Genomic DNA, 27,311 nt, shown 5'->3' on the forward strand with positions numbered 1-27,311 from the left:
TTTTCCATTGTTGATCCAAAGTGGGTTGACGACTTGGCTAGGAGGAAGTAGGATTAGAAGAGGCAATGCTGGAGGATGAGAAATAACTATGGATGTTTGTTCTCTTTGTTCCTTTTGATAGTTGGCCAAAAGAAGGATGAACATAATGAAAGGGGTCATTGGTGGAAGGGATAGAAGAGGAGTCTTGAATTTCATAATCATCATACCCACTCTCTTTCATCGCTGCTATTAATTCCCTCTTCCTTGCAATGACATCTTGAACGGCCTTCTCCCTAACCTTATCCTCATGAAACTTTTCAAGTTTGGAAAAGTATTCTGCCCTAATAGGACCTAACACTTCATTTGGTGCTTCACATGGCTTTACTTGGCCTCTTACCCTAGCCAAGTGTTGTTTCAATCTGAGAATACCCCCACCTCCAATAGGTTTATGGCATAATTTGCATATCATTTTTCCATCAATCAAATCACAATGAGTCCATGCACTGTCCTTGGCTTTTGGAGCCATGTTGGCTTGAAATAATTAAAATTTGCAAAGAAATCTGCCATTTAAAAAAAATTGCAGCTAAGAAACATGGAAAACCAAAGCTAAATTTAGGAAAACAAATGCACATGTAGCTTACAAAATTTGATAGCATAGAACTAGAGATTTGATAGCATAGATGATAGAAGTTAGAAGTTTAGAATACAAAAAAATTTAATACATGGACAATAGTCAAATGAGGATTTTTCAAGTGAAAATCTTTACCTGGAAATGCAAACTAGCTTCTTTAGCCTCCTCTTGAAAATGCCAACTCCACTGACAATTCCAAACTATCTCCAAAATAGCTCCAACTCTAACTCCAAGCCTCCAAGATGACTACTCTAGCAAAAACTCAACAATCTCCAAGCTGCCAATCCAACTCACAAATACTCCAAATGAGATGTGTGAGACAAATGAGAGGGACAAGGTCCTTTTAAAGGCTTGGAGAGGGTGTTTTTGGAGGGAAAGAACTCTTATTTTCCCTCCAAAACATTCTACAACCTTGGAAAACCGCATTGCGTGTGTCCTCCGTAACCTTGGCAGCTAACCAACCGGTTTAGGACGGAATCGACCGGTTTGGATTGTTTTTTCCTTTTTTATGGCGAAATGAGGGGTCAAACCGGGTTTTTCTCTGCCTATTTGATTTGGTGGGCTAGTGAATCAACCGATTTTTAAAACACTAGCGAAACTACCTCTAATATATTGTATAACTTATTCCCAAAGTAATAATAATAGTGTAAGGCATGGACTAATACACAACATGATGCTTCCACAAGTATGATTGGCCTAATAACACATCACAAACTTCAAAGGGAGCAACATCACATAGTACTTCATCCATGAAGGGCTTGAATGTTGTAGGGCAGGCGACACTGTTGGCTGACGTGGAGATCTCGCCCTTGGTGGAGCCATTCAATGGTGTACAACTGCCGGTGTGGTGTCGTCGGTAGGCCCAATCGCTTCACGACCTCAGCTGAGATGAGGTTCTTTTGGCTCCTGCTGTCAACAATGAAGTGCAGGGGAGAACCCTTTACCCACCTCTGTGAGTGGAAAAGACACCCCCTCTTGGGATCTTCGGGCTCAATCTTTTAGACCTTGGTGGTGGCAACGGTGGCGCTGAGCTTTGCATCGATAATCTGTTTCCCCTTGTCGGGTTTCAACTTAGAGTTGGAACATGCATCAGACTTTGAAGCTTTTAGCTTGACCACCAGTGATTGCTTGCCGCGACACTCCTTTGTGTTATGAGTGAGGCTTTTATGGAACTCACATCATTTACTTGTGTCCTTCGTCTTTGTGGTGCTATTCTTTACTTGTGGCTTTGGTGGGTTATTCTAGGTTACCCCACCTTGGCTCTATCCTTTGTTCTACAATTTGGGGGTGCCTTCCTTGCTTCAGATTCGTAGATTCAAAGTCTTACTTCTATTTAAATTTCTGCTCGATCTTGACAACATATCAATATGTGACGCTAGGTGTGGAGATGTCCATCTCGTCTTGGATGTATTTGTGTAGATAGCCACAATACTTGAGTACTACATGCTGCTCAAAATCCTTGATACCCAACTTCATGCGAAGGGTATGAAAAATATTTGTGAACTTTGACATGGCTTGGTCCCTACCTTGCCGTAGTGTGGTCCATTTTGTATACTTATCTTCATAGCTCCTAATAGGGTAATATTATTCCTTGACAACGTCTCAAAAATAATTCCAAGTGTGTGCAGTTGAAAATATTGAGGGTTCTTTCTCGTCCCTTTTCTCACATTAGGTTTCCCACCAGTCCTTGATGTGGGGCTGACTTTGAGGAATGCAAAAGCAATATTTTCCCTATTGGAAAAATTATGGACCGAAAAATATCTTTCTAGTAGATTTAACCATCTATTTATGACATTTGCGTCTATCTAGCCTTCAAATATAAGAATGTCAAAGTTGACTTGTACCTTGAAGGGGGTAATGCCATCGAGGTGGCTGCCGGATGAAGATGCTTCGTTCGTTGATACCTGTTGAAGGATCTGGGAAAAGTTATCCATCATCTCGTTCCTTTGTCACTTGAGGGATTTTTCGGGCAACATTTTGAAAGGATATCCCGCTCCCTCGCCTTTCTTTTCTTTTGCCATGGGAGGTTGTTAGGGTTAGGAGGCCAGTCTTGCAAGGGTTCAACCAATTCAGGTCCTAACTCCTTATACCCTGACCTCATTGGGGATATGCACAAAAAAACAAAGAAAAAGCAAGCCACTCTGATACCACTCATCCAGATTTATGCATGAATGAAATGAAATACAAATTTAAATAGAAACACAGAGTTATAGCAAAAACGTAACTTCCAATTCATTAATAACAAAATACTGAAAACATGTTTCATGCAAAATGGAAATAAACTAGCTCAAACGATAATAGCTATCTATGAGAAGAGATGTGATGACTACATGCCCTTCTGAAATGTGTTACAATGAGGCTTGGAGGCCTTTTTATCATAAATAAGTGTGAAACCTTAACCCTAGGAGATGAAGTGTCACTGGTTTTGGGCCCCATTGGGGTAAGTTGGATTGCCAACTTCCCGAGGTCGTAACTTTGGCATACGATCTCCATTTGGCTATCATAATACCTCGTTTTGAAGATCTCCATGACAAGGCAAAAATTGGACTCATGAAATGAATTTGGGCACTTTTCCGGTTTCTTTGTTTTCCCAAAAAACATCTTTTAGGACCTCAAAACAGCTCCGAAAGTTTAGGACCCGAAAAAAATGCAAAAAAAAGAAAGTTGTGCTAAAATTAAGGAAGCTGGAAGAAACATTGTTGGGGGTCCAAGTGGAATAGGCAGGTGGCCATCAATATCCACCTGGATCAATGTTGGAGATGCATATAGGTCAGCCGTATATTCCATGTGACAGGTCAGCCCACCAAAACTGTTAAATAATATCTACATTCAATTCTTTTCAATAGGTTGGCCCTCCTATTTTAAATTCAGGTTGGCTCAACATATCTCCACTTCAAGGTGCGCATACACACATATACACACAAAAAAAGACGCAAAGCTGAGTGCACCTTTTCACATTATGTCTGCGTCCAACCCTGCCCAAACTCTGATGAAAGAGAGTTCGGAATTATCTACTCTTTGTCCTCATTGGTGGCCACATACAGTACCTACAACAATAAGGACACCAGGATCACACTTATCTAGCAGCTGTGCCTTGCAATCTGAGTAGGTCTACAGCTGTCATAAACTAGAATTTGGTTTCTTTTAGATTTCAGCAAACCTTTTCCCACCATTCCATGTGCCAAACACTGAAATGCTTCATTCTGCTCACTGATATTATTGTTGACGGCATTGATAACCAATCGTAAATCATGATTCTCATTTAGTAAGCATGAACTCTCAACCTGTATCTTTGAACAATAGTCTTGTTAGTACTCTACAGGTTCAATTCAGTTCTGATGAAACAGAGTGTGCTGGTCATAAAGCTCTTCTGTTTTTTTAGGTCATTACTTGCACAATTGAACCATGGTTACTTCCATCTATGACACGGATGCGTTGCCATCCTTGATGACTTCATCCCATTCTCCTTTGCATCATTTACATGCCAACAGTGGATTAGGCCAAACAACCACTCTACCAGGTCAGAAGGCTGCTACAGGTGTCATTTTTCTTCAGACCAGTCTACATTCATGATAGACAAACTCATAATTCAAAGGTATCTGTAATATGGAGGAAGGTCTGCACATAGTGCTCATCAGGATAGCAGCTATGGGTCTCTGTACCTGATCTGCAAATTTGTTTGAACGTTGAGTGATAAACATAATCTGCCACCCAAGTAAGCAGCTGTCCATATTGTGAAAATAAATCATCTCTGATCTGGACTTATGCCCTTTCTCACTGGAGCATCTCATAGTCCAACTATCATTTGAATAAATGATCATTCCCAATAACAAGATTGTGGGTAACAGGCCCTATGGTGACAGTGATCCCCTTCCTTCTAGTAATGACATATCTTGCTTAGAGTTGGATGATGACAACATCAACGACAATGTTCCTACTACATTGTCTATTGCCACTCTTACTGATGTTGCTGACTTTCTTGCTTGGTCTTCTTAGTAATAGTTCATTGGCCCTAACTTTGTTGGATTTCCTGTATTTTACTAATATGAGTTTGTGTCGCTAAAGACCGTTTTTAGCACAATCATGCCTATTATCAATCATGAAGGCTTTCTTCATGAGCAGTATGGCTTTTGATGACTCTAGAGCATCATTATGGGTTGGGGGTGTTATATGGATATTCTATGATAATCGATGGATGAAGTGTCACCTCTATTGCCCGTTGTTTAACTTAAAGGTGGGTGTTGAGATATTTTGGCTAATCTCGTGGCTACATGCCAGCCCACCATGTGGGTAGGAGGCTTTTTATGGGCTGGCTTGGCCCTAATTTCGGTTGGCTCTCCTGTATTTTACAAATGAGTTTGTGTTGCTAAAGACCCTTTTTAGCACAATCAGCCCTATTATCAATTAGGAAGGCTTTCTTCATGAGCAGTATGGCTTTCAATGACCGTAGAACAATATTATGGGTTGGGGGGATGGTATGTTGATCTATTATGATAATCTATTGATGAAGTGTCAGCTCTGTTTCCCGTTGTTACTTAAAGGTAGGTGTTGAGATATTTTGGCCAATCTTGTGGCCACATACCCGCCCACTATGTGGGTAGGTGAGGCCCTTTATGGGCTGGCTTGTGGGTAGTTGTGCATTGTTACAAATATTATTACGCTTTATTGTATTTTAGGGTATGGTCAGTGTAGTCTCCTCCTCAGGGATAGCACCTTAACCCCAGTGGATTGGTATAAATACACCACGTCCCTCATTGTAATTTGTAGCGTCATCTCATTCAAGTGTGAAAATATTCATTCTTTTTCCCAAGGACGCCTATACTTGTGTTGCACACTCTCTAGAAGTCTTTTGGGTTCATCATTAAGGCATTGTTAATATTTCAATTTGTTTATCTTATTGAATCAGGGTTTGTTGGAGAATTCTCTGTAGATCCTTTACCTCATGATTTGTAACATGACCATGATAGCTTCCATTATTCAACAACACCCCCCTTTGTGGGAGCACATTGGCCTAGGAGGGTGAACTTATCACTTCTTTGAAACTTGATGGATCAAGGTTACCAACAATAGGAAAACAGCAGATGTAGTTGATGGACAGGTGGTAGGATGTAAACAAGGAGTTTCATTGGTCCAACATGCTGGCAACAACTTATAAAAATGACATAAGAGAGAATTAAAATCGAAATAATGGGTTGGTGTACCCTTAAACAGAGTTCACCCCTTTACTCGAAAGTTGAGTAAACCTTAGAAAAACTTCTACATAATATTAAAAAACTCGTGTATATCAACAACTTTTATGTAATAATGCCATTACTTTTATGCAATAATGTGGGAAGATGCTATTGATTGAAAACCCCCTACTTTTGTATAGAAGTGACTCCACTTTTATCCATTTATGCCACACAATAGCAGCAAGGAAAGATGCTATCGATGGAGTACTCTTGACATTTTCTGTGATCGATCAAATCCAAAAACTCTTGTACATCAACAACTTTTATGTAATAATGCCATTACTTTTATGCAATAATGTGGGAAGATGCTATTGATTGAGAACTCCCTACTTTTGTATAGCAGTGACTCCACTTTTATCCATTTATGCCACACAATAGCAGCAAGGAAAGATGCTATCGATGGAGTACTCTTGACATTTACTGTGATCGATCAAATCCTTGAGCAGGAACTGGGCATTAAATGTTTTTAGCAGCTTGGCTTTTGGACCTTCATCTAAAACCGTAGATGCATAAAAGAGTCGCTGATTAAAAATAAAAAATTAAAAGTCACTGATATCTTCTGTCTGCTCACTCTGCCTTTTACTTTTCAATCTAGCCGTCTCTGCCTCTTGCAGTTTAATTTAGCCATGTGCATGTGTGTGCAGGATAGAAGGGCATCACGCCATTATTACGGTCTAAACAACAGGTTTAGGGCAACCACAATAGGTCCTTGGGTTTAAGGCGTGGGTGACATGGCAAGCAATTTCAATCTCACTTGGTCCATTCCAACACAATGGCAATGGTGGTGACAGTGAGTAGGACGGCAATGCTTTCTGTATGGAAGAAAATTTCAGCTGCCCCCAAGCTCTCCTTCCATGCTTTGAATCCCCCTACAGATGCAAATTAAATCATTGTGCCAAACTAACACACTCATTTAATATCCATATCAAACACACCCTGTACCTGATCTGTAAAAGGAACCATAGCATCTGTCCAAGTCTGTGCCATATCAATACCTCCGTAGCATGCAATGGACCAAAAGGCCTGGACACTTTTTACTGCAGCCATCACAGGCCTTCGAAGTTTAAAGAGAATGATAAGAGTTAATCTATATATCAATATTTCAAATATAAATTCATTTAAGTTTTGACATTTAAAACATTACATATTACATATGGAGCTGACATTATTTTTACATCTAACATGTTTACATTTAATGTCTAACATATAATGCCTACACATGTACTCTATGCTGGGCTGTAGAGCGTCTCTTGGCGCAACCATGATGAACAGGGTCTCTGGCAGCAATCAATGTTGCACTAATCATTATCGGGATAATTTCAGCGTGGAGAAAAAATCGGAAAAAATCGTAAAAATTGGGAAGAAATCGGTAATAATCGGGAAAAAATCGTAACATACAAAAATATTCATTGTTTTCAATTTTTTTAATATTTAAACCATCTAATATCTAAACCATCTACAACATAAAATAAATACATTGGCACATAAATATGATAAAAGAACTAATATATAAGATGTTTAATATCATTTCTTATGCTACATCACACATAACAGTTAATCATGTCCTGAATAGTAAGTCTTGACTCCTGCCCAACTCAGCCTCAAAATATCAACAAAAAATATAATAATGTATCTCATATCATGAGTCATAATGTCATATACAATGAAATGAACCAAATAACTAAAGTCTAATACTACTGATTTCCTTTGCCCCTCTAGATGTAGATGTCAGTGGAGTTGGCAGCAGACTCTGTTGTGCTCTAGAAGCTGAAGAACTAGGAACTACAGGAGGTAGACCACATCCTCTACTGGTGACAAGGGTAGCTTGGGTCAACTCCTCCTCATAAAATAAATATATATTTATTTATTTTTTTCCCACGATTTTTTGGATAAAAATAGCGATTTTTCGATAAAATCGGCTATAAAAAAACCATGATTTTATCGCCCGATTTTATCTTTGTTTTGAAAAAATTGAGATAAAACGATATTATCGCGATTATTTGGCGAATAGTGCAACACTGGCAGCAACTACCTGTCGAAGCACATATTCAGGAGGTCAACCTGGTATTTGCCTAGAATAAAAAACATGTGGATTAAGATTAATTAGGAACAGTCACCCTTTTGTGAAAGGAACAAATCCCACTGCTTTAATGGAAATATGACTTTTGTAGCAACCTGAATCATTGTCTTGAAGTCCATCTGGATGAATCTATTTTCAACTTTCTGTCAGAGTTTTTTCTTTTCAACATCTCTACTTCAAGTCTTGACAGAAGTATTGATAAAATCATTCTTGCTATGGTCTATCCCTGACACAATCTTTGAAAATGCATTGGTCAGAAAAGTCCAGAGTCTAGTAAAGCCTGGTTAGTCACCAAAGAAACTTAAGGGTCATAACACATGGCACTGAGCACATTGACAACAACTATCACTTGCCTTCAAACACTTTTCTTATTGATAACCCAGCATCTGTGGCTTAACAAAAGATGAATACAATCCACATTTAGTGAACAACAGACAGTTGTGGGTTTATTTAGCTTTTTGTAAAATATCAATCCCACCAACCATTTGAGTGCCATCTTCATATTCGATACCTAACAGCTATGATACTTATGCTTTGCAAGGGGTCCCTTTGCTTGTAATTTATATGTTCTAGTGTTCATTAGTTTTTGGAGTTTCATTTAACATTGCTGATATTCTTCTGACTTGAATTAATCATATGATTATTTATTTTTTTTAAATGTATTTATAATATTTAATTATTTTACAATTTAGCTTCTGTTAGCTTATTACTTGTTCTAAACATAAGGTGTGTAAAAGCAATTCTTGGACTTAACTTTTTAACACCGAAGGGAACTTACTACCATTGTTCCACGGGGACGCGTCCCCCAGGGTCGGGTGCACGCACCCCACGCACCCGGGATGGGGAGACGTTTGTGGAAACGTTTCCCCACGTCCCCCCTTTTGGGGAGACGTAGGGAGACACAGGGGGGGACATTTCCCCAGTGTGGGGGACGTGACCCCCCAAAAAGGGGACGCTTGGGCATCCCTCCTCAATATGGGCTATGCGTCCCTCGTTAAATTTGCTTGTAAACAATGATTTATGACAGGGAAAACCTAGTATTTGACCATATTTCCCTACTAATGCTATGCAATTCATGGAAATGTTAAATTCTTAAAGTGAAAGTGACAAGACTTTTACTTAAATTTTTAACGTTACCATGAAATGACTTGGGATGTTTGAGAGTGGTTCCGACCTCATTGGATTTCATATGGAGAAAGTAGAATTTTAGATCTCACTCAAAATCCAGACTTAACAGTTTTTTAGGAATTCAGGATTCGATGGATTGCAATGTTTCCATTGCATTTTGTCATGTCCAAGGGTATGGAATTAGTATTTAATCAAGAGCACCAAGCCCTCTTTGTACTTTAGAGCGACTTTTTGTTAAGTTTAGGTATGTTCTATGCTTAGAGCAATTTATTTTAATTTTCACAGTTAGCTCAATATCTTTTCCAGATTAGCAATCACATCAGCGTTAAAGTAAACTGCAAATAGAACATAAACATAAATCACAGAAGACAAGCCAAGACAAGAGGACACAAGATGTGGCGCTAGCCAGGGACAAACCTCAATGTGGGGAAACCCTTGATCAATTCTTCTTATATGTTTTTCAATAGTTTAGTAGAGAGAGAGTACATATACATAAATCTGAGATTTTATGACAACAACAGTAAGTCCATCATTCTGTTAATGATGACTAATCTAAGATGCAATCCTGAATTGCCATGACAGTCTTCAATCAATGATAGAACTGTAGCATGTCCCTTGACAATGACGAGTTGCTGATCTGATGAGGGCACCTGTGGCTGTATCAATGTTTTAAAACTCCGACTCCGACTTCGACTCCACTGAGGGTCAACTCCGACTCCAACTCCGACTCGGTATCGACTGGGCCGGCTCGATTTCAATGACTCGGTCGTTGTAAAAAATACATTAAATATTTATTTTTTATAAAAACACATAATTTTAAAGTTTTTCATTCATGTTTCCAAACACACAGCATTAGAATATAGATAGAAGACAACATATGATCAAAGTAGGCTCATGAATATATCCATTATATCAAAATGGTACCCAGTGCACTGTCCAATACATACACGATGATATAGAGTGTAGGTTTTAACCCTGTACAGAAATTACCTGCATACGAATTCTAAAACATAGAAAATAAAATAATGCGAGCGCAGAACACATAAAACACATATACACAGAGATTTTCCCCTGGATCCCAAAACCGGGACTACCAGCTTGATTTTTCATTATGTTCCTTTCAATGTTATAATACATATTTATACATGCCGAAGCATCCAATACCATGGACCGAAAACTATCGCGTCCAAAAAACATGTGCGAAAATCAGCACAAAACCATAGGTGGGTTTGCCCAACCTAACATAGGGTGCCCCATAAAGTGGGGTTACAGGTGCCCCTCAAACCCCTTGTTAACCATGTGGAAAGAATATAACACAACCCAACATTCTCCCACTTGTTGTTTCCTTTCCACAGGGAGCCACAAGAGAGCTTAGTAATTTTTCTAGCCCTGAAATGTCCATTGTTTCTCTACACCAAGAGAACCTCTCAGAGCTCACAGATTTTGTCAATGCATTTGCAATATTCTTCAAAGTGTCCACCTTTACCAGCAACACCTTTTTGTCTTCTATCATATCCCTCACAAAGTGATACTAAACATCAATGTGCTTTATCTTTGAATGATATGCGGGGTTCTTTGCCAAGAAAATTGCACTTTGGCTGTCACAGTCTATCCTTATAGCTTCCTATACTAACCCCATACTTGAACACAATCTCTGCAACCAAACTGCTTCCTTACTTGCATGAGTGGTTGCCATGTATTCTGCCTCTGTAGTTGACAGTGCCACTACAGATTGTTTCTTACTCATCCAACTGACTGCACCTCCAAATAGGTTAAACACATACCCACTTGTAGATCTTCTCTGATCCAGATCTCCAGCCCAGTCTGCATCAACAAAGCCATGAATATCCAACACTCTATCCAATCCTGGTCTTCCTTGGTAGCACAAACCATAATCACTAGTGCCACACAAATACCTGAAAACCCGCTTCACTGCTGTCCAGTGCTCCTTCCTTGGTTTTGACATAAACCTGCTCAATACTCCCACTGCATGTGCAATGTCTGGTCTAGTACAGACCATTGCATACATCAGGCTATCGACTGCACTTGCATATGGAACATGGGACATGTCCTCTTCCTCTTCTTGTGTTTTGGGACACTATTCAGCAGATAACCTCACACCTACAGGAATAGGAACCTTCACCGGTTTACTATCCTGCATATTAAACCTCTGCAATATTGTCTCGACATACTTCCTCTGGTTTAACCAGAGCTTCCTCTTTGCCCGATCTCTTTTAATTTCCATGCCCAAAATATAGTTTGCAGCACCAAGATCTTTCATGTTGAATTTGGAGGACAATTGGGTCTTCAAATCCTCGATAACTTCTTTGTCATTTCCAACCAACAACATATCATCCACATACAAGACCAGATAAATAACACGGTCACCAATTAATTTAAAATACACAGTGATTGCTTTGCTTCTGGTGAAGCCAAGTCCCCGTATAAATGTATCAAATTTCTGATACCACATCCTTGGTCATTGTTTTAACCCATACAGAGACTTTTTTAACTAACATACCAGTTCTTTCTTACCCTTCACCACAAAGCCTTCAGGTTGCTTCATGTAGATTTCCTCTTCCAGATCCCCGTGAAGAAATGTTGTCTCACATCCATCTATTCTACCTCAAAATCAAAAGCAGCAGCAACAGATAAAAGCAATCTAATAAAAGTTACATTGGCAACAGGGGAAAAAATATCACCAAAATCAATCCTGACACCCGGGATAACCTTTTGCTACTAATCGAGCTTTGTATTTCTACACTTTTCCTTTTGCATTTGTCTTCTTTTTGAACACCCATTTGCTGCCAATGGGATTCCTTCCAGCCGGCAACTCCACCAGATCCCAAGCCTCATTTTTGTGCAAAGATGTCATTTCATCAACCATGGCCTCTTTCCAGAGTTTTCCATCCTCTGAATCCACTTCTTCCTTCACAGTTCTGGGATCATCATCAGTAACAGACAAAGCAAAATTTGAACAGAAAGCAGATGGACTATACCTTTCTGGCTGCCTTCTTTTTCGAACTGATCTTCTCACACTCGGAGTTTGTGGCTTTTCATCTTCTGATTCCTCCTCTGCTGTAGAGTCTGATTCTTCCTCCTTTAGCTCAAACTCTATCTTCTCAGGTTCCTTTGGTTGGTCTTCATGTTTAATAACATCTTTCACCTCTCTGAACACCTCATCTCGGCTGTATATAACCTTCCTTGTTACTGGGTTCCAAAGCTTATAACTATTCAAACCATCCTTATACCCAATAAAGATGCACTTTTCAGATTTACTATCCAACTTTGTTCTTTTCTCTTTTGGAACATGTACATATGCATCACATCCAAATACCCTCAGATGTGAAAGAGAGGGTTTCTTACCAGTCCATACCTCTTGTCTCCAACACTGATGAAGGTGACCTGTTGACCAGGTAACATGCAGTATCCACCGCCTCTGCCTAGAATTCCTGTCCTAACCTGGCACCATTGAGCATGCTTCTTGCCCTTTCCATCAATGTCTTGTTCATTCTTTCTGCAACTCCATTTTGCTGAGGTGTATATGGAGTAGTCTTCTGCCGTGCTATGCCACACTTCTTGCAGAATTCTTCAAATTCCTTACTGCAAAACTCTCCACCATTATCTGTCCTCAGCACCTTTATCTTCTTCTCTGTCTGGTTTTTCACTAGAGCCTTAAATTCTTTAAACCTATCAAAGACTTCAGATTTCTTCTTAAGGAAATATATCCATGTATTCCTTGATAAGTCATCTATAAATGATACATAGTACACAGACTTACCCAGTGATGGAACCTTCACAGGTCCAAACACATCACTGTGTACAAGCTCTAATATATGTTTCGCCCTCTTACCACTAGAGGGGAAACTCACCCGATTCTGCTTCCCGTATACACAATTTTCACAGAAATCAAAATCCAGAGAGCTATTACTCATACCTTCTACCATACTTTTACCATGAAGTATTCGAAGGCCCTTTTCTCCAATATGTCCAAGCCTTTGATGCCACAGCATGGTCTTTTCTCCAGAGACCACTAGATTTTCTACTCCACTTTCAGGAACCATGGAACTGTTGCACCCATCAACAATAGTGCTACGTTGCAGCGTGTACAGAGTTCCAATCCGAACTCTCCGCATCAATACCAGTGCTCCCCGAACCATCTTGCAGGTATCCTTCTCGAACACTGTTTTTACACCTGCATCATCCAGCTTACTAACAGAAATCAGATTTCTGGCTAATGCAGAATATGCAGAACACCCGAAAGTGTTCTAACCCTTCCACCTTGCAGCTTCAACTTTACTTTTCCACGACCAATGATTCTAACCTTCCTGTCATCCCCCAAGAAGACATCACCACCATCATATTTCTCATACTCACAAAACCACTCTCTATGGGGAGTGAAGTGAAAGGATGCACCCGAGTCAATCAACCATGCCTCATGATCTACATGTGTACTTGAAGAAATCAAGTACACATCCCCACCTTCATCTGAGATGGTTTTTGCCTCTACAGAAGGAGCTTCATCAGATCCCTTTCCTTTGTCAGGAGCTTTAGATTTACAGTCCCTTTTGAAGTGGCCTTCCTTTCCGCATTTCCAGCACACCACTTTTACAGGTTTTCCTGGAGATTTAGATCTCCCACTCGATGACTTATTTTTGTTTCTGTTCTGGGACCGTCCTCGTACAGACAGGGCATCACCATTTTGGCTCTCCATATTTTTCCATCTCATCTCCTCCATCAGCAAGGTTGAGACTATTTCATCAAACTGCAAGGCAGTTGCATTGCTACCTATTGCAATAACCAGACTATCCCACGAATCTGGTAGAGAACACAACAAACTGATGCACTTATCTTCATCTGAAATTTTAATACCAACATATGCTAACTGACTTACCACAGTATTAAATGCGTTCAGATGCTCTGTCACCGAGTCTCCATCTTTCATCCTCAGGTTATACAGCTTTTTCCGCAGGAACATTTTATTCACCAAAGACTTAGATTGGTACAAAGTCCCTAACTTGTCCCACAAAGCCTTTGCTGTAGCTTCCTCTGATACATTCAACAATACTGAATCTGAGACGCACAATCGTATTGTGCTCTGTCTTCCGATCCAACTTCTTCTATTCTTCATCGGACACTCCCATTGGTTTAGTACCTGGATCTATTGCGATCCATTGATCTTTATCCATCAACAAATCCTCCATCTTGAGTTTCCACAACTCAAAACTCTGACCATTAAATTTCTCGATCTCTATCTTTCCACTGCTCGCCATCTTCTTTCACCACCAGAATCGATCGCACAGATCTCCCACTGAATAGGGTCTACCACAGGCCCGAGCGAAACCCCTCAGCAACAAAGGCGTCTCCTTGAAGGCAAATCTGCTCCGATACCAAATGTAGGTTTTAACCCTGTACAGAAATTACCTGCATACGAATTCTAAAACATAGAAAATAAAATAATGCTAGAGTAGAACACATAAAACACATATACACAGAGATTTTCCCTTGGATCCCAAAACCGGGACTACCAACTTGATTTTTCATTATGTTCCTTTCAATGTTATAATACATATTTATACATGCCGAAGCATCCAATACTATGGACTGAAAACTATCGCGTCCAATACCATGGACCGAAAACCATCGCGTCCAAAAAACATGTGCCAAAATCATGCACAAAACCATAGGTGGGTCCGCCCAACCTAACATGGGGTGCCCCATAAAGTGGGGTTACGGGCGTCCCTCAAACCCTCTGTTAACTACGTGGAAAGAATATAACACAACCCAACATAGAGATCAAAACAAAAACACATAACCAAGGAGGCTATAAATGGCCTCTACAACAAAAGTTTGTGACGAGTACTACTGGCTACTGCTAGGGTTGCCAACATCATCTGGCTCAGTGTTACTTGGGAGCGGGAGCGAAAGTGGGGAGCGAGAGCGAAAACGGGAGCGAGAACGAAAGTGGGGAGCGAGAGCGAAAACAGGAGCAGGAGCGACATTTTCAAAAGCTCCTGGTTTGGGAGCGAATCTCGGAGGAGATCAACAACAAATGTCACTAACATGAAGGTACATAGAGGGATTGGTGCTCTTGATTAAATACGAGTTCCATACCCTAATACATGACAAAATTCAATGGAAACATTGCAATCCTCCAATCCTGAAATCCTGAAAAACTGATAAGTCTGCTGGATTTTGAATGAAATTTAAAATTCTACTTTTTCCATATGAAATCTAATGAGGCCGGAACCACTCTCAAACATCCCGAGTCATTTCATGGTAATGTTAAAAATTTAAGTAAAAGGATGAAAATGAAGATTAAGGAGAATGTCACTTTTACTATAAGAATTTAACATTACCATGAAATTTGAATAGCATATCAATACTAGGAGAGGGGAATGGACCCCAAATAGCACTTAACCAATTTAGAAAACAACCTGGAGTCCCCAACAATCAGCTAAATGTTAAAAAGTTAAAAAAGAAATTAGAAAAATCGTTGTTTTTTTGGGTGACTGGCCGGATTTTATGACTTGGCCGAGTAGATGCGGAAACGGCTGGGTTGACCGAGTCGTGACTGACTCGGCCTCCCAAACTGGTTTTTCTGTCGGGTCATAAAATTCTTCAATGACTCGGATCAACTCGGTCGTTTCGGATTCGATTCGGCCGAATTTTAAAATAGTGGGCTGTATTAATCTTCCTTCGTAATCTCTAACCAATAGAGCAGCTCTAAGAGACCCAAGCTATGATGCTATGGCCTATGGCCTAGCACATAGCAACACAGAAGTAACTGTCTTTATAATCATCAGTGCTTTAGAATGTTAGCATCTAATCATTTGAAGCCAGCCCTACATGGTCTGAGATAAGTCTGAGTGCAAACTCCTTCATCACACAAGTTTACCTTATGACTGTGACTTCCAGTTGCAAGCATTCTAATACCTGGAACAACCTTTATCATAGTACTAACATCTATAGCAGTGAGTTGTCACCTACAGCGATGCTGAAGCTTCCTTCGGCTTTGACTTAGCAACCCTTCTAGTTGTGCATGAGAGACAGTTCATGGGTCTTCCATAAGCCTGCGGCCAGACCTCCTCATTGCTGCTAAGGTTTCTCTTTTCTACGATGGCTTCACCTTGGCCAGCGTTAAGGGCACTTTCAGGACAGCGGATAGGAGCTCTTCTTAGGTCTCCTCGATAGTGGCTAGATGCTCCCTCTTACTGCGGATTAAGGCCTCCCCTTTGTTGCATATACGTGCCTCCTGTTGCAGCATATATCACTGTGTCCTAGGGCACCATAGAGACCTCTTGGGACGGCAGTTTAGAGCCTCATACATCAATGGATCTGTGCTCTCCATAAGTGCATATTAGATCATACATTGACTACGTTTATGAGCCCTTTCTTGACAACTTTTAAGGCATGTATTCCATAGAGTTAGGTCTCCTCTATACAATCATTCAATTGCGTTTAGAGGGCTGCTTTAGTCCTCCTATTTTCTGCGGCTAGGGCATAACAAAACCCTCCTTCCTCTACGTCTAGATGACTTCTCCTAGGACAACGCTTAGGGCATTTAAGGACAACGTCTTAGGGTCTCTTCTAGACCTGCGTTCAGCCTCTCCTAGCTGTGTTTCCGTGGCTTCATTTGACTGTAAATTAGGGCAGTGTAGACACTCCTAGAAGACCCTTTCTCTTCCATGTCTAGGGCTGCTCCCTGATTGTAATTAGGGCTCTCCATGGTAGCATATAAGAAGTTGTGTATAGGACTCTTCCATGACAACATTAGGGTCTAGGGCATCTCTTCTAGGGCAACATATAGCCTTTACTTCTATGGCTGTGATTTGATCTTCATTAGGGCAACGTATTAGACTAGGGCACTCCCTCTAGAGCTCTCTTTCATAAAACCCAAAACAGAATGAAGAGAGAGATCACAAGAGTGTGAGTGAGTCCAAATGACTTGAGGACCTCTTCTATTTATACTAAAGCATTGAGCACGAGGGGTTTATTTGATTGTTGGTCGACCTTGACGAATTGTCTCATAACACAAATAAATTCATATCTCCATGAATGCTTATCGGAATCGGGTGATATTTAGATCAATCCTACACCTCTCGATGAGAGGGATCCTAAGAAAAATATTAGTTTCCATTAATAAGATGACCCACATGGAGTTTGGCCCTAGTTGTCAATTTTAACACTCCCTCCAATTAGGGAGAACTCCATTCGCTGATCCATCTATCCGATTGTACTATCTCTGCGACTAGTGCCTTGCACTGCACTGCTCTGGTCTGCTCTAGTCTGTTGAACCATGAAGAAGAAGAATTGATCGAGAATGTTTCATACCATTCTCTACTGACTCGAATTCAGTTTTATTGATCCCAGATCAATATTATAAGAGAGTGTCTCAAACCACTCATACTGATCCCATATCAATGGAGGTCATTCTAGCATAGGGAGTACGGTAGATACAACGATGCGTCCATCGATAGTACTACCATGGTCCCTAATCCCATTTCCCTGCTCATTGATTAGATGAGAGGTACTTCCCATGAGTCCCATACTGCATGGGTAGGATGCCTTGACAAGAGAACTAATCATCCTGTCCCTAAGTCACCTCGGGGTATCACAAGGGAAGGCTAAGCCATTCACCCTGTACACAGCGCACCATTAGGGGAGGGTGAGTCGCCTTATGGTCATGTGTTGCTTCAGTAAGTACCCCAAGCCCCCTAAAGCTCCCAGAGCTCAATGCATGCAACATGCAGGACCCTTATAAGAAGGTCTCTCAATGACTCCAAGTCGTTCGGGAAAGTCACAGATTTGGCCTTTCCCCGAGGCTTTGAGAAAATGTCTGTGACTAGTACATCAGTCTCAATGCGATGGAGCCTCCTCGCTCATCGACGTACCATATCCCAGATAAGGTAGTATCTGATGTCTATTTGCTGGAGCAATCATCGAATACGGGATTCCTCAACAATCAAATCCCCCCTGGTTGTCACAGAGGATCACGGTGGTATTCATCATGTGCACAAATAGCTCACTTAAGAGCTTCCACAACCAGGCAGCTTCATACGAGATCATACTCGTAGCTATGTATTCGGTCTTGGCGGTGCTTATAGCAACTGACTTCTGCTTCCTACTCATCCATGATATCGAAGCAGAACCCAAGGAGAACCAGCACTGAGAAGAGCTCTAGTGATCCTTCATACTGCCTGCCCAGTCAACATTCGAATAATCACGCAGCTTCATATTTCGGGCAGTGTATCTCAGTCCATGAGAGATTGTGCCCCGAAGATATCTCAGAAAATTCTTGGCACCAATCTAGTGAGGCTCAACCAAATATGAGCTCACCATGCTAACTGCAAAACATATATCCGGACGGAAGTTTACCAAGAACATTAATGCAAATGAGTTTATGAAACTCAGAGGCATTTCCCAAATCTGGTTTGGCATCACAACCACATAACTTCTAAAAAGTTAAGATCCTCGAGGTAGTCATGGGCTTGCAGTTTACCATTCCACACCCGAAATCCAACTCCCTCTTACTTCTGCAAATGAGAGGGTCTGCACCTGTCAGAAATAGGTCGTCCTCAGAAGGTGCCGGTATGAGAGGTCTATCATCCACAACCTTCAAACAATGGTTTGGATCGGCTTCACTCTTAGTGAATCTCAACTTCATCTGACAGCTATCAATCCTCTCATATCAAACCTGGGGTGTTTTGCTTCAAGCCATAGAGGGATTTCTTCCACCTGCACACATGAGATTCCCGATCATGAATCTCAAACCCCTCGGGTTGTTCCAAACCTGTGGACCTGCTACATGAGGGGAATGGTCCCCTTGTAAGATTTTCCTTTGGTACATCTTAGACATGTACCTTCATGTTTTTCTTGAATTCAGGCATCCGAGTCACCATCTGACTCACATCGGGTAGAGCCCCATAAGTAGACCTCTGGTGCTATAGATGAGATCTGTCAACTGACATGGTCCCCAATGAACCATCTTGCAACTTGATACAAATTGCCAACCCTGAACTTAAAGATAAAAACATCTTTGAAAATTCCAAACACATACCTTTCCATCGATGAATGCCACCCTGTAACCTTTGACTTCCAATGCTGAAATGGACACCAGGTTCTTCTTGCGGTCAGGTACATAAAAGAGATTCTGTAAATGAATTGAGTTACCCTCATTCAATTGAGGGGTAACATTCCCTACACCCTTTCCGGGATAGGTGGCATCAGCTCCAAGTTTAATCCCACGATTGTTTCCATCTCTACCAAATTAGAGAGAGCATCCTTTTATTCGATGGAGTGCCTTGAAGCACTACAATCAATAAGCCAGATTCCCAAAGAACCTGAAGGAGAGGGCCAATACATGATAACGCTTCTTTATCTTATCAGAAACAACATTTGATTCTTCATACTTGGGGTTCCTTGCTTTCTCTAAAGAGCTGACCGTTTCTTTGATGAGTTGCATTACCTGTCATTCCTCTGATCATTGAAGATGTCCCTGGAATGATTGTTATCATCATAAAGTGATGTGTCCCCACCATTTGGACACTCCTTCGCATAATGGCCGAACAAGTCATTTGCCTTTCTTCCCACCCTTAGATCCGGACTTCCCAATGAAGTGATCTTTAGGTAGGCCATCATAAGCTTCCGCTACGCCATTTTGATAATGTTCTCTGCTTCAATTTCACGCTTGGTGAATTTGAAGAGGGATGAGTAATCCATTGATCCTTTTGTCCTTTCCCAACTGTCTTTGGTGATTGCTCTTTCACTCTTGCTTGGGCATTGTCTTCATGTCAGCTTTGATACCATGTTAAGTTTAGGTATGTTCTATGCTTAGAGCAATTTATTTCAATTTTCACAGTTAGCTCAATATCTTCTCCAGATTAGCAATCACATCAACATTAAAGTAAATTGCAGATAGAACATAAACATAAATCACAGAAGACAAGCCAAGACAAGAGGACACAAGATGTGGTGCTAGCCAGGGACAAACATTGCTCTTTCACTCTTGCTTGGGCATTGTCTTCACCTCAACTTTGATACCATGTTAAGTTTAGGTATGTTCTATGCTTAGAGCAATTTATTTCAATTTTCACAGTTAGCTCAATATCTTTTCCAGATTAGCAATCACATCAGCATTAAAGTAAACTGCAGATAGAACATAAATATAAATCACAGAAGACAAGCCAAGACAAGAGGACACAAGATGTGGCGCTAGCCAGGGACAAACCCCAATGTGGGGAAACCCTTGATCAATTTTTCTTAAATGTTCTTCAATAGTTCAGCAAAGAGAGAGAGTACATATACATAAATCTGAGATTTTATGACAACAGCAGTAAGTCCATCGTTCTGTTAATGATGACTAATCTAAGATGCAATCTTGAATTGCCATGACAGTCTTCAATCAATGATAGAACTGTAGCATGTCCCTTGACAGTGAAGAGCTGCTGATTTGATGAGGGCACCTGTGGCTGTATTAATCTTTGTTCATAATCTCTAACCAATAGAGCAGCTCTAAGAGACCCATGCTATGGCCTATGGCCTAGCACATAGCAACACAGAAGTAACTGTCTTTATAATCATCAGTGCTTCAGAATGTTAGCATCCAATCATTTGAAGCCAGCCCTACATGGTCTGAGATAAGTCTGAGTGCAGACTCCTTCATCACACAAGTTTACCTTATGATTGTGACTTCCACTTGCAAGCATTCTCATACCTGGAACAGCCTTTATCATAGTACTAACATCTACAGCAGTGAGCTGTCACCTACAGCTATGCTGAAGCTTCCTTCAGCTGTGACTTAGCAACCCTTCTAGCTGTGGATGAGAGACAGTTCATGGGTCTTCCATAAGCCTGCAGCCAGACCTCCTCATTGCTGCTAAGGTTTCTCTTTTCTACGATGGCTTCACCTTGGCCAGCGTTAAGGGCACTTTCAGGACAGCGGATAGGAGCCTCTTCTTAGGTATCCTCGATAGTGGCTAGATGCTCCCTTTTACTGCGGATTAAGGCCTCCCCTTTGTTGCATATACTTGCCTCCTGTTGCAGCATATATGACTGTGTCCTAGGGCACCATAGAGACCTCTTGAGACTGCGATTTAGAGTCTCATACATCTGCGGATCTGTGCTCTCCATAAGTGCATATTAGATCATACATTGACTGCATTTAGGAGCCCTTTCTTGACAGCTTTTAAGGCCTGTCTTCCATAAAGTTAGGTCTCCTCTATAAAGTCATTCAACTGCTTTTAGAGGGCTGCATTAGTCCTCCTATTTTCTGCGGCTAGGGCATAACAAGACCCTCCTTCCTCTGCGTCTAGATGACTTCTCCTAGGACAGTGCTTAGGGCATTTAAGGACAGCGTCTTAGGGTCTCTTATAGACCTGCGTTCAGCCTCTCCTAGCTGTGTTTCCGTGACTGCATTTGACTGTAAATTAGGGCAGTGTAGGCACTCCTAGAAGACCCTTTCTCCTTCACGTCTAGGGTTGCTCCCTGACTGTAACTAGGGCTCTCCATGGCAGCGTATAAGAAGCTGTGTATAGGACTCCTCCATGACAGCGTTAGGGTCTAGGGCAGCATATAGGCTTTACTTCCATGGCTGTGATTTGATCTTCATTAGGGCAGCGTATTAGACTAGGGCACTCCCTCTAGATCTCTCTTTCATAAAACCCAAAACAGAGTGAAGAGAGAGATCACAAGAGTGTGTGAGTCCAAATGACTTGAGGGCCTCTTCTATTTATACTAAAACGTTGAGCACATGAGGGGTTTATTTGATTGCTGGTCGACCTTGACGAATTGTCCCATAACACAAATAAATTCATATCTCCATGAATACTTATTGGAATCGGATGATCTTTAGATCAATCCTACACCTCTCTATGAGAGGGATCCAAGAAAAATATCAGCGGCCATTAATAAGATGATCCACATGGAGTTTGGCCCTAGTTGCCAATTTTAACACTTTTAGACTCATCACTCCACTTGTTTTTGAGTTTTATTTATATCAGTTTATTATTCCAGTATTCAGATTTCAGTATCTATTATAGTCTATTTTGCTTAGTACTAATTAATTCTAGAATGATGAATTCTAATTTTAAATCAATTTAGAATCTAGAATGATGAATGATGAATTTAATTTTTAAATCAGTGTAGATTCTAAAATGGTGAATAATGAATAATGAATATGGATTGGAGTATTTCATTATTGAATCTCGTGGTCTATGGATGAATCATGTGTGTATTAGTAAGGATGATGAGTTTGGATCAATGTGTTTCAGTATTTAATTCAACTATGTATGTATAATTGTATTTATGCTTTAATTATTGAATATGAATTTGAATATATATATATATATATATATATATATATATATATATTAAAAAGGAAAAAAAAATATATACCCCGACGTCCCCCGTCCCCCCTAAATTTCCCTAAAATTTGAGGGTACTCCCACGGGCGTCTCCCCGCACCCGCGTCTCCCCATCTCGGAGTCTTGGTGGAACATTGCTTACTACTATTCTTCAGAAATATAGGTCAAATGGTTTACAGCTCAAGTACAGCTTGATGAAGGAATTGGGTTTGCATGTTTTCAGTAATTCTTTTTGGCTTGTATTGGGTTGATCTTTTGCTTGTCACAAAAGAATGTGTTATTTATTGTAGGATTTACCGTAGGCATCATAGATACTTTCAAAATTTATGGTAATCAGCAAGTTAATAGATTTGTTTTATCATGTGGATAATATTAAAGTCATCTTATTATATATTTCTAGGCTTGGTCTTTTTGGAAGATAGTGATTGGCATGGATGAAGCATTAGATGTAGAAGCTCCTGTTGCTCCTGTGCATACATCCCAAGTTAGCAGCAACGACCAGACCAGGATCCGAAGTTTGGTAAGTACATATTTTAAATGATCTTCTGGGGTTCTGAATGAAACGACTTCAAATGAAACTTCCTTTCTGGGCAAGTGTTCATAATACACACTATTCATAAAAAGAGTGTCATTGTTTGGTCTTGACATTTCATTTGTTATTCAAACCATGCATTGCATGTCAAGGAAACACTTCAGATTGTGTAATGTTTTTGAGGTTTTACCAGAAATTTTAACCTTCATTAATTCTGAAAATCATCATACTAATCATGTTGTGTCCTAGTTGTTCTTTGTCAGCACTCTTGTTGGCTTCTATGGGTCAACGTTTTGAGAAAAAGGGCTGAATTTTGTTTTTGATGAATGTCTTGTCTAACACTATGAATATGTTAATGTTAGAAGGTGATAATCTTCAGTTTTGATAATTTGTTGCAGGTTTCCCCCCCTACCTTACGTAGGAAGAGTGCAGACATTCGTCTTGTTGGGCGCCACTCAGAAGTTTATGAGCCCTGTGATGATTCATTTGCACTTGTAGATGCCCTGCTCGCTGATCGGGTTCATCTTGAGGAAGCTCAACCAAGCCTGTGTTTAGAACTCGGATGTGGGACTGGATATGTGATAACATCATTGGCACTTATGCTTGGGGAAGGCGCTGGGATCCAATACTTTGCTACTGACATTAGCTCTGCAGCTATTGAGGTTACAAAGAAGACTTTAGAAGCTCATGGTGTGCATGCAGAAGTAATTTTGACTGATCTTGCATCTGGTCTGGACAAACGTCTAGCTGGAACAGTGGATGTCCTTGTAGTCAACCCCCCTTATGTACCTACTTCTGAGGAGGAGGTTGGTGGCGATGGAATTGCTGCTGCATGGGCTGGTGGAGAGCATGGTCGTACCGTGATTGACAGGATACTAGCAATTGTAGACAACCTCTTATCCAGCAAGGGTTGGTTTTACCTTGTCACATTAACTGCAAATAAACCTTCTGAAATTTGTTTGATCATGAAACAGAAAGGATTTGCATCTCGAATTATAGTCCAGAGATCTACAGAGGAAGAAAGCCTCCACGTGCTTAAATTCTGGCGTGATCCTCTGGAGATCACAACTGATATTGGAACAAGCCAGCCCCATCTATCTTCACCCTGGCGACTTTCTTGCCTAGCATTTTGGAAGAACAGCTGAAGTATATGATTTCAATAGTGATGTCATTCTGTTCAGACAGTTTGACTTTCATGGGTTTTCAGGGTTTTGGGTGTTTTTTGTAACTCAATGGAGCTCTCTTGAGTGAAGTATATCTTACACAGCATCACTAGAGAGTCATATTTAATTCATGATTGTGTATTCTGTTGTCCAAACATAGCATGTCTTAGTTTCCAATGTCCATGATCACTCCAACATTATTTTGGTTCTAACCTTATTCACGTCTGGGGATCACGAAATACTGTCAAATTTAACCTATTCTGTGAACTCGATATACTCAAAATCCATAGCATGTTAACAGATATTGTCTAGCATGTTAGTTAGTACTAACGATCAGAGATAATAAAGTGCCATGGTTTGCACAAGGGTCATAGGTTGGATATGAATCAGGGTTTGCTTATAAATAAATATGGATTAGAACTCCCAGGGTTAAGTTAGATTTTAAAATGTAGACTAGTTCTGATGTGAATATATTTAATACTAGCTATAATTATGATGCTCTTTCAAACTGCTAAAATTGTCCTTGATGTTGTTGATCCTTAAACTTGAAGGCGGTTCTTAAAGTGGCTTAATAGGCGATATTGCTCCATTTAGTTTAACTTGTGCAATTCAACTGTAACATTTCTATCTGTACAATAAGGAAGCCATTTTGATGACTCTATCTAGTATATATTATGAGGAAGCCATTTTGATGACTGCATCTAGTATGTTTTGTGGCCACATAATGGGGCTGTACCATGAGTAAAACCATTTTGGTAAGCTATAAGTTAATCTGTTTTGGGATAACTGTGTTAAGTCAATCTAACTTGTCATTTCTAGTATGTATTATGGCCACTTAATGGCGCTGTACATGAGTAAAACCTTTTTGGTAGCTAGAAGTTAATCTGTTTTGGGATAACTGCGTTAGTCAATCTAACTTTTCAATTCCCATAAGTGAGAAACTCACAAAATAAGTAAAATCATTTGATCATATAAAAAGCAAATATTTGGCTGATCTCAAAATGAACTTTTGCGTGTCTTTGATGGTAGGTCCTTGTAGAGTAGTTTGAACGTGCAAGAACAATTATTCATCAAAATCGTTCTGAGAACACGTCATGTTGATTGGTAGGCATTTGATATGATGATGTTTAAGAATATGTATTCATAACACAATCAAAGAAGCAATAAGCCGCAATAAGCATATGAAGGCATCAATTATAGTTGGAAATACTGTTAATGTTTGAATCTTTGTAGTTTCATCATTTACATGAATTTTTTGGTAAAACTATGTCATATCAGTGTGATGGTTTGGATAATCTCAACCCTTTGAATGCGTAGGCATTTGATATGATGATGTTTAAGAATATGTATTCATAACAGAATCAAAGAAGCAATAAGCCACAATAAGCATACGAAGGCATCAGTTATAGTTGGCAATACTGTTAATGTTTGAATCTTTGAAGTTTCATCATTTACATGATTTTTTTGGCAAAACTATGTCATATCAGTGTGATGATTTGGATAATACGAAGGCATCAGTTATAGTTGGCAATACTGTTAATGTTTGAATCTTTGAAGTTTCATCATTTACATGATTTTTTTTGGCAAAACTATGTCATATCAGTGTGATGATTTGGATAATATCAATCTTTTGACTGCTAATGACATGTTAGTTAAATTTCCCACCACTGTTCCTTTGAATTCTAAATTAGTCAGCAGCTTTCTTGAGAATTAGACGAGAGGTATTAAATATTTGAGTATGTCAATGTGATTTCATATATAAATACTATTAAATATTTGAGTATGTCAATGTGATTTCATATATAAATACCCTTTCCAAATGTCCATACCATAAAATATATACCTAGCAAAGAAATTATGAAGACTACTAGAATGAGATTGTGTACCCTAAAACCATCTAGCATTCCACATTTGGGGAGACAATAATGAGTTTTGAGTGCAAAATATATAATGGGATGAGGTATGAAGACTACTAGAATGAGATTGTGTACCCTAAAACCATCTAGCATTCCACATTTGGGGAGACAATAATGAGTTTTGAGTGCAAAATATATAATGGGATGAGGTATGAAGGGTTGCATCTCAAATAACAGTTCATGAGAGTATGAATTTTCAAAGGGGTTTTATAGCTTTGAAACAAAAGATATGGCCTTTGGAAAACTGGTTTAGCATCATATAAATAAAACATATGAAAGAGAAACAAGACTATTGAAATGCTCATAAATTATCAGCTTTTATGTCAATGACCCTTCCAAGAAATCCTACTGTCATGTTGACAAGTACGAAACCATTGGGATAGCTACAATACATTTGAGAATTTAAATAAATTTTAATGACACAGAAATACAAGAATGTACAATATGCCAAATTCGACAATAAAAACTGAAAGATTCAACAGCCTTACTATTTTTCCTTCAAATTATTCTTACTTAATTTCCTACTTGCTGACTGTTGACTATCATCTAAAATACCATCTAAAATTCCCCATACACTCTCTTCTAAGTAATTGGATTTGTCCAACCCCTTGTGTCCTAAATCCCACGTGTCAGACATGATTCTCGAGGGAAATGTGTTTAATTCATGGGTTGAGCGTGTCCGAACAAACACGTGGGATTTGCTGGGCTCATGAATCCGATTCGTCTAGCAGCATGTCCCGATTTCGAGACACGTGTCCCTCTAGAAATGCATGTTGCGGCTCCTTAAAAGGTTTTTTGGGTCGCTTTCTCTTCATTGTTGTGTCTCTCTTGTAGTGGGTGTGTGGGAGAGAGTAGGGGTTTAGGAGTGTTTTGGAGGTGATTCAAGCAACCGGTAAGTGCTTTTGTTTCCATTTTTTTTTCTCCATTTACAATAGTTTGTTTGTCCATTTTGTTTACAGGCTAATGCATTTTTTCTTTACTTTTTTACAACATTCATGGCTCAATCAAGGGTAGCAGGGAAGGGGCAAAATAAGGGGAAGAATGTCTCCATTGGTATGCCATTAGGGTCTGCCAGTACTCTCTTTGTTGGAAGTGGGGCTGCGACAACAACTTCAAATGTTGAGAGAAAAATAAATTTAGGAAGACAACAAACTTAAGAAAGAAAATATTCCTTGTGGAAGTATGTCACAAGAGATCAAGGGTTAGGCAACAAGCTAAAGGGAGGAGGCAATGTTCTTTGGATAGGTAGCTATTGCAACAATGAAATCAATGTGAAAGCACATTTGT

General features: G+C 39.9%; 1 protein-coding gene across 4 annotated transcripts in view; it reads left to right on the top strand.

Moving 5' to 3' along the window:
* Positions 1–24,455, top strand: part of LOC149150062 (uncharacterized) — a 50,430-nt gene extending 25,975 nt beyond the window's left edge. For all 4 annotated transcript variants that reach the window (XM_089438944.1, XM_089438945.1, XM_089438943.1 and 1 more), the window contains 2 exons: positions 22,814–22,933; positions 23,344–24,455. In XM_089438944.1, coding sequence (XP_089295070.1) covers positions 22,814–22,933; positions 23,344–24,090 — 867 coding nt within the window. In that variant the 3' untranslated portion in view covers positions 24,091–24,455. The remainder of the gene's footprint in view (positions 1–22,813; positions 22,934–23,343) is intronic.
* The last annotated feature ends 2,856 nt before the right edge of the window (positions 24,456–27,311 follow it).

Source organism: Pinus tabuliformis, chromosome 9, assembly GCF_031772625.1.
Source record: "Pinus tabuliformis cultivar Carrire ecotype Pingquan chromosome 9, CPIR1, whole genome shotgun sequence".
Taxonomy (NCBI): Eukaryota; Viridiplantae; Streptophyta; class Pinopsida; order Pinales; family Pinaceae; genus Pinus; species Pinus tabuliformis.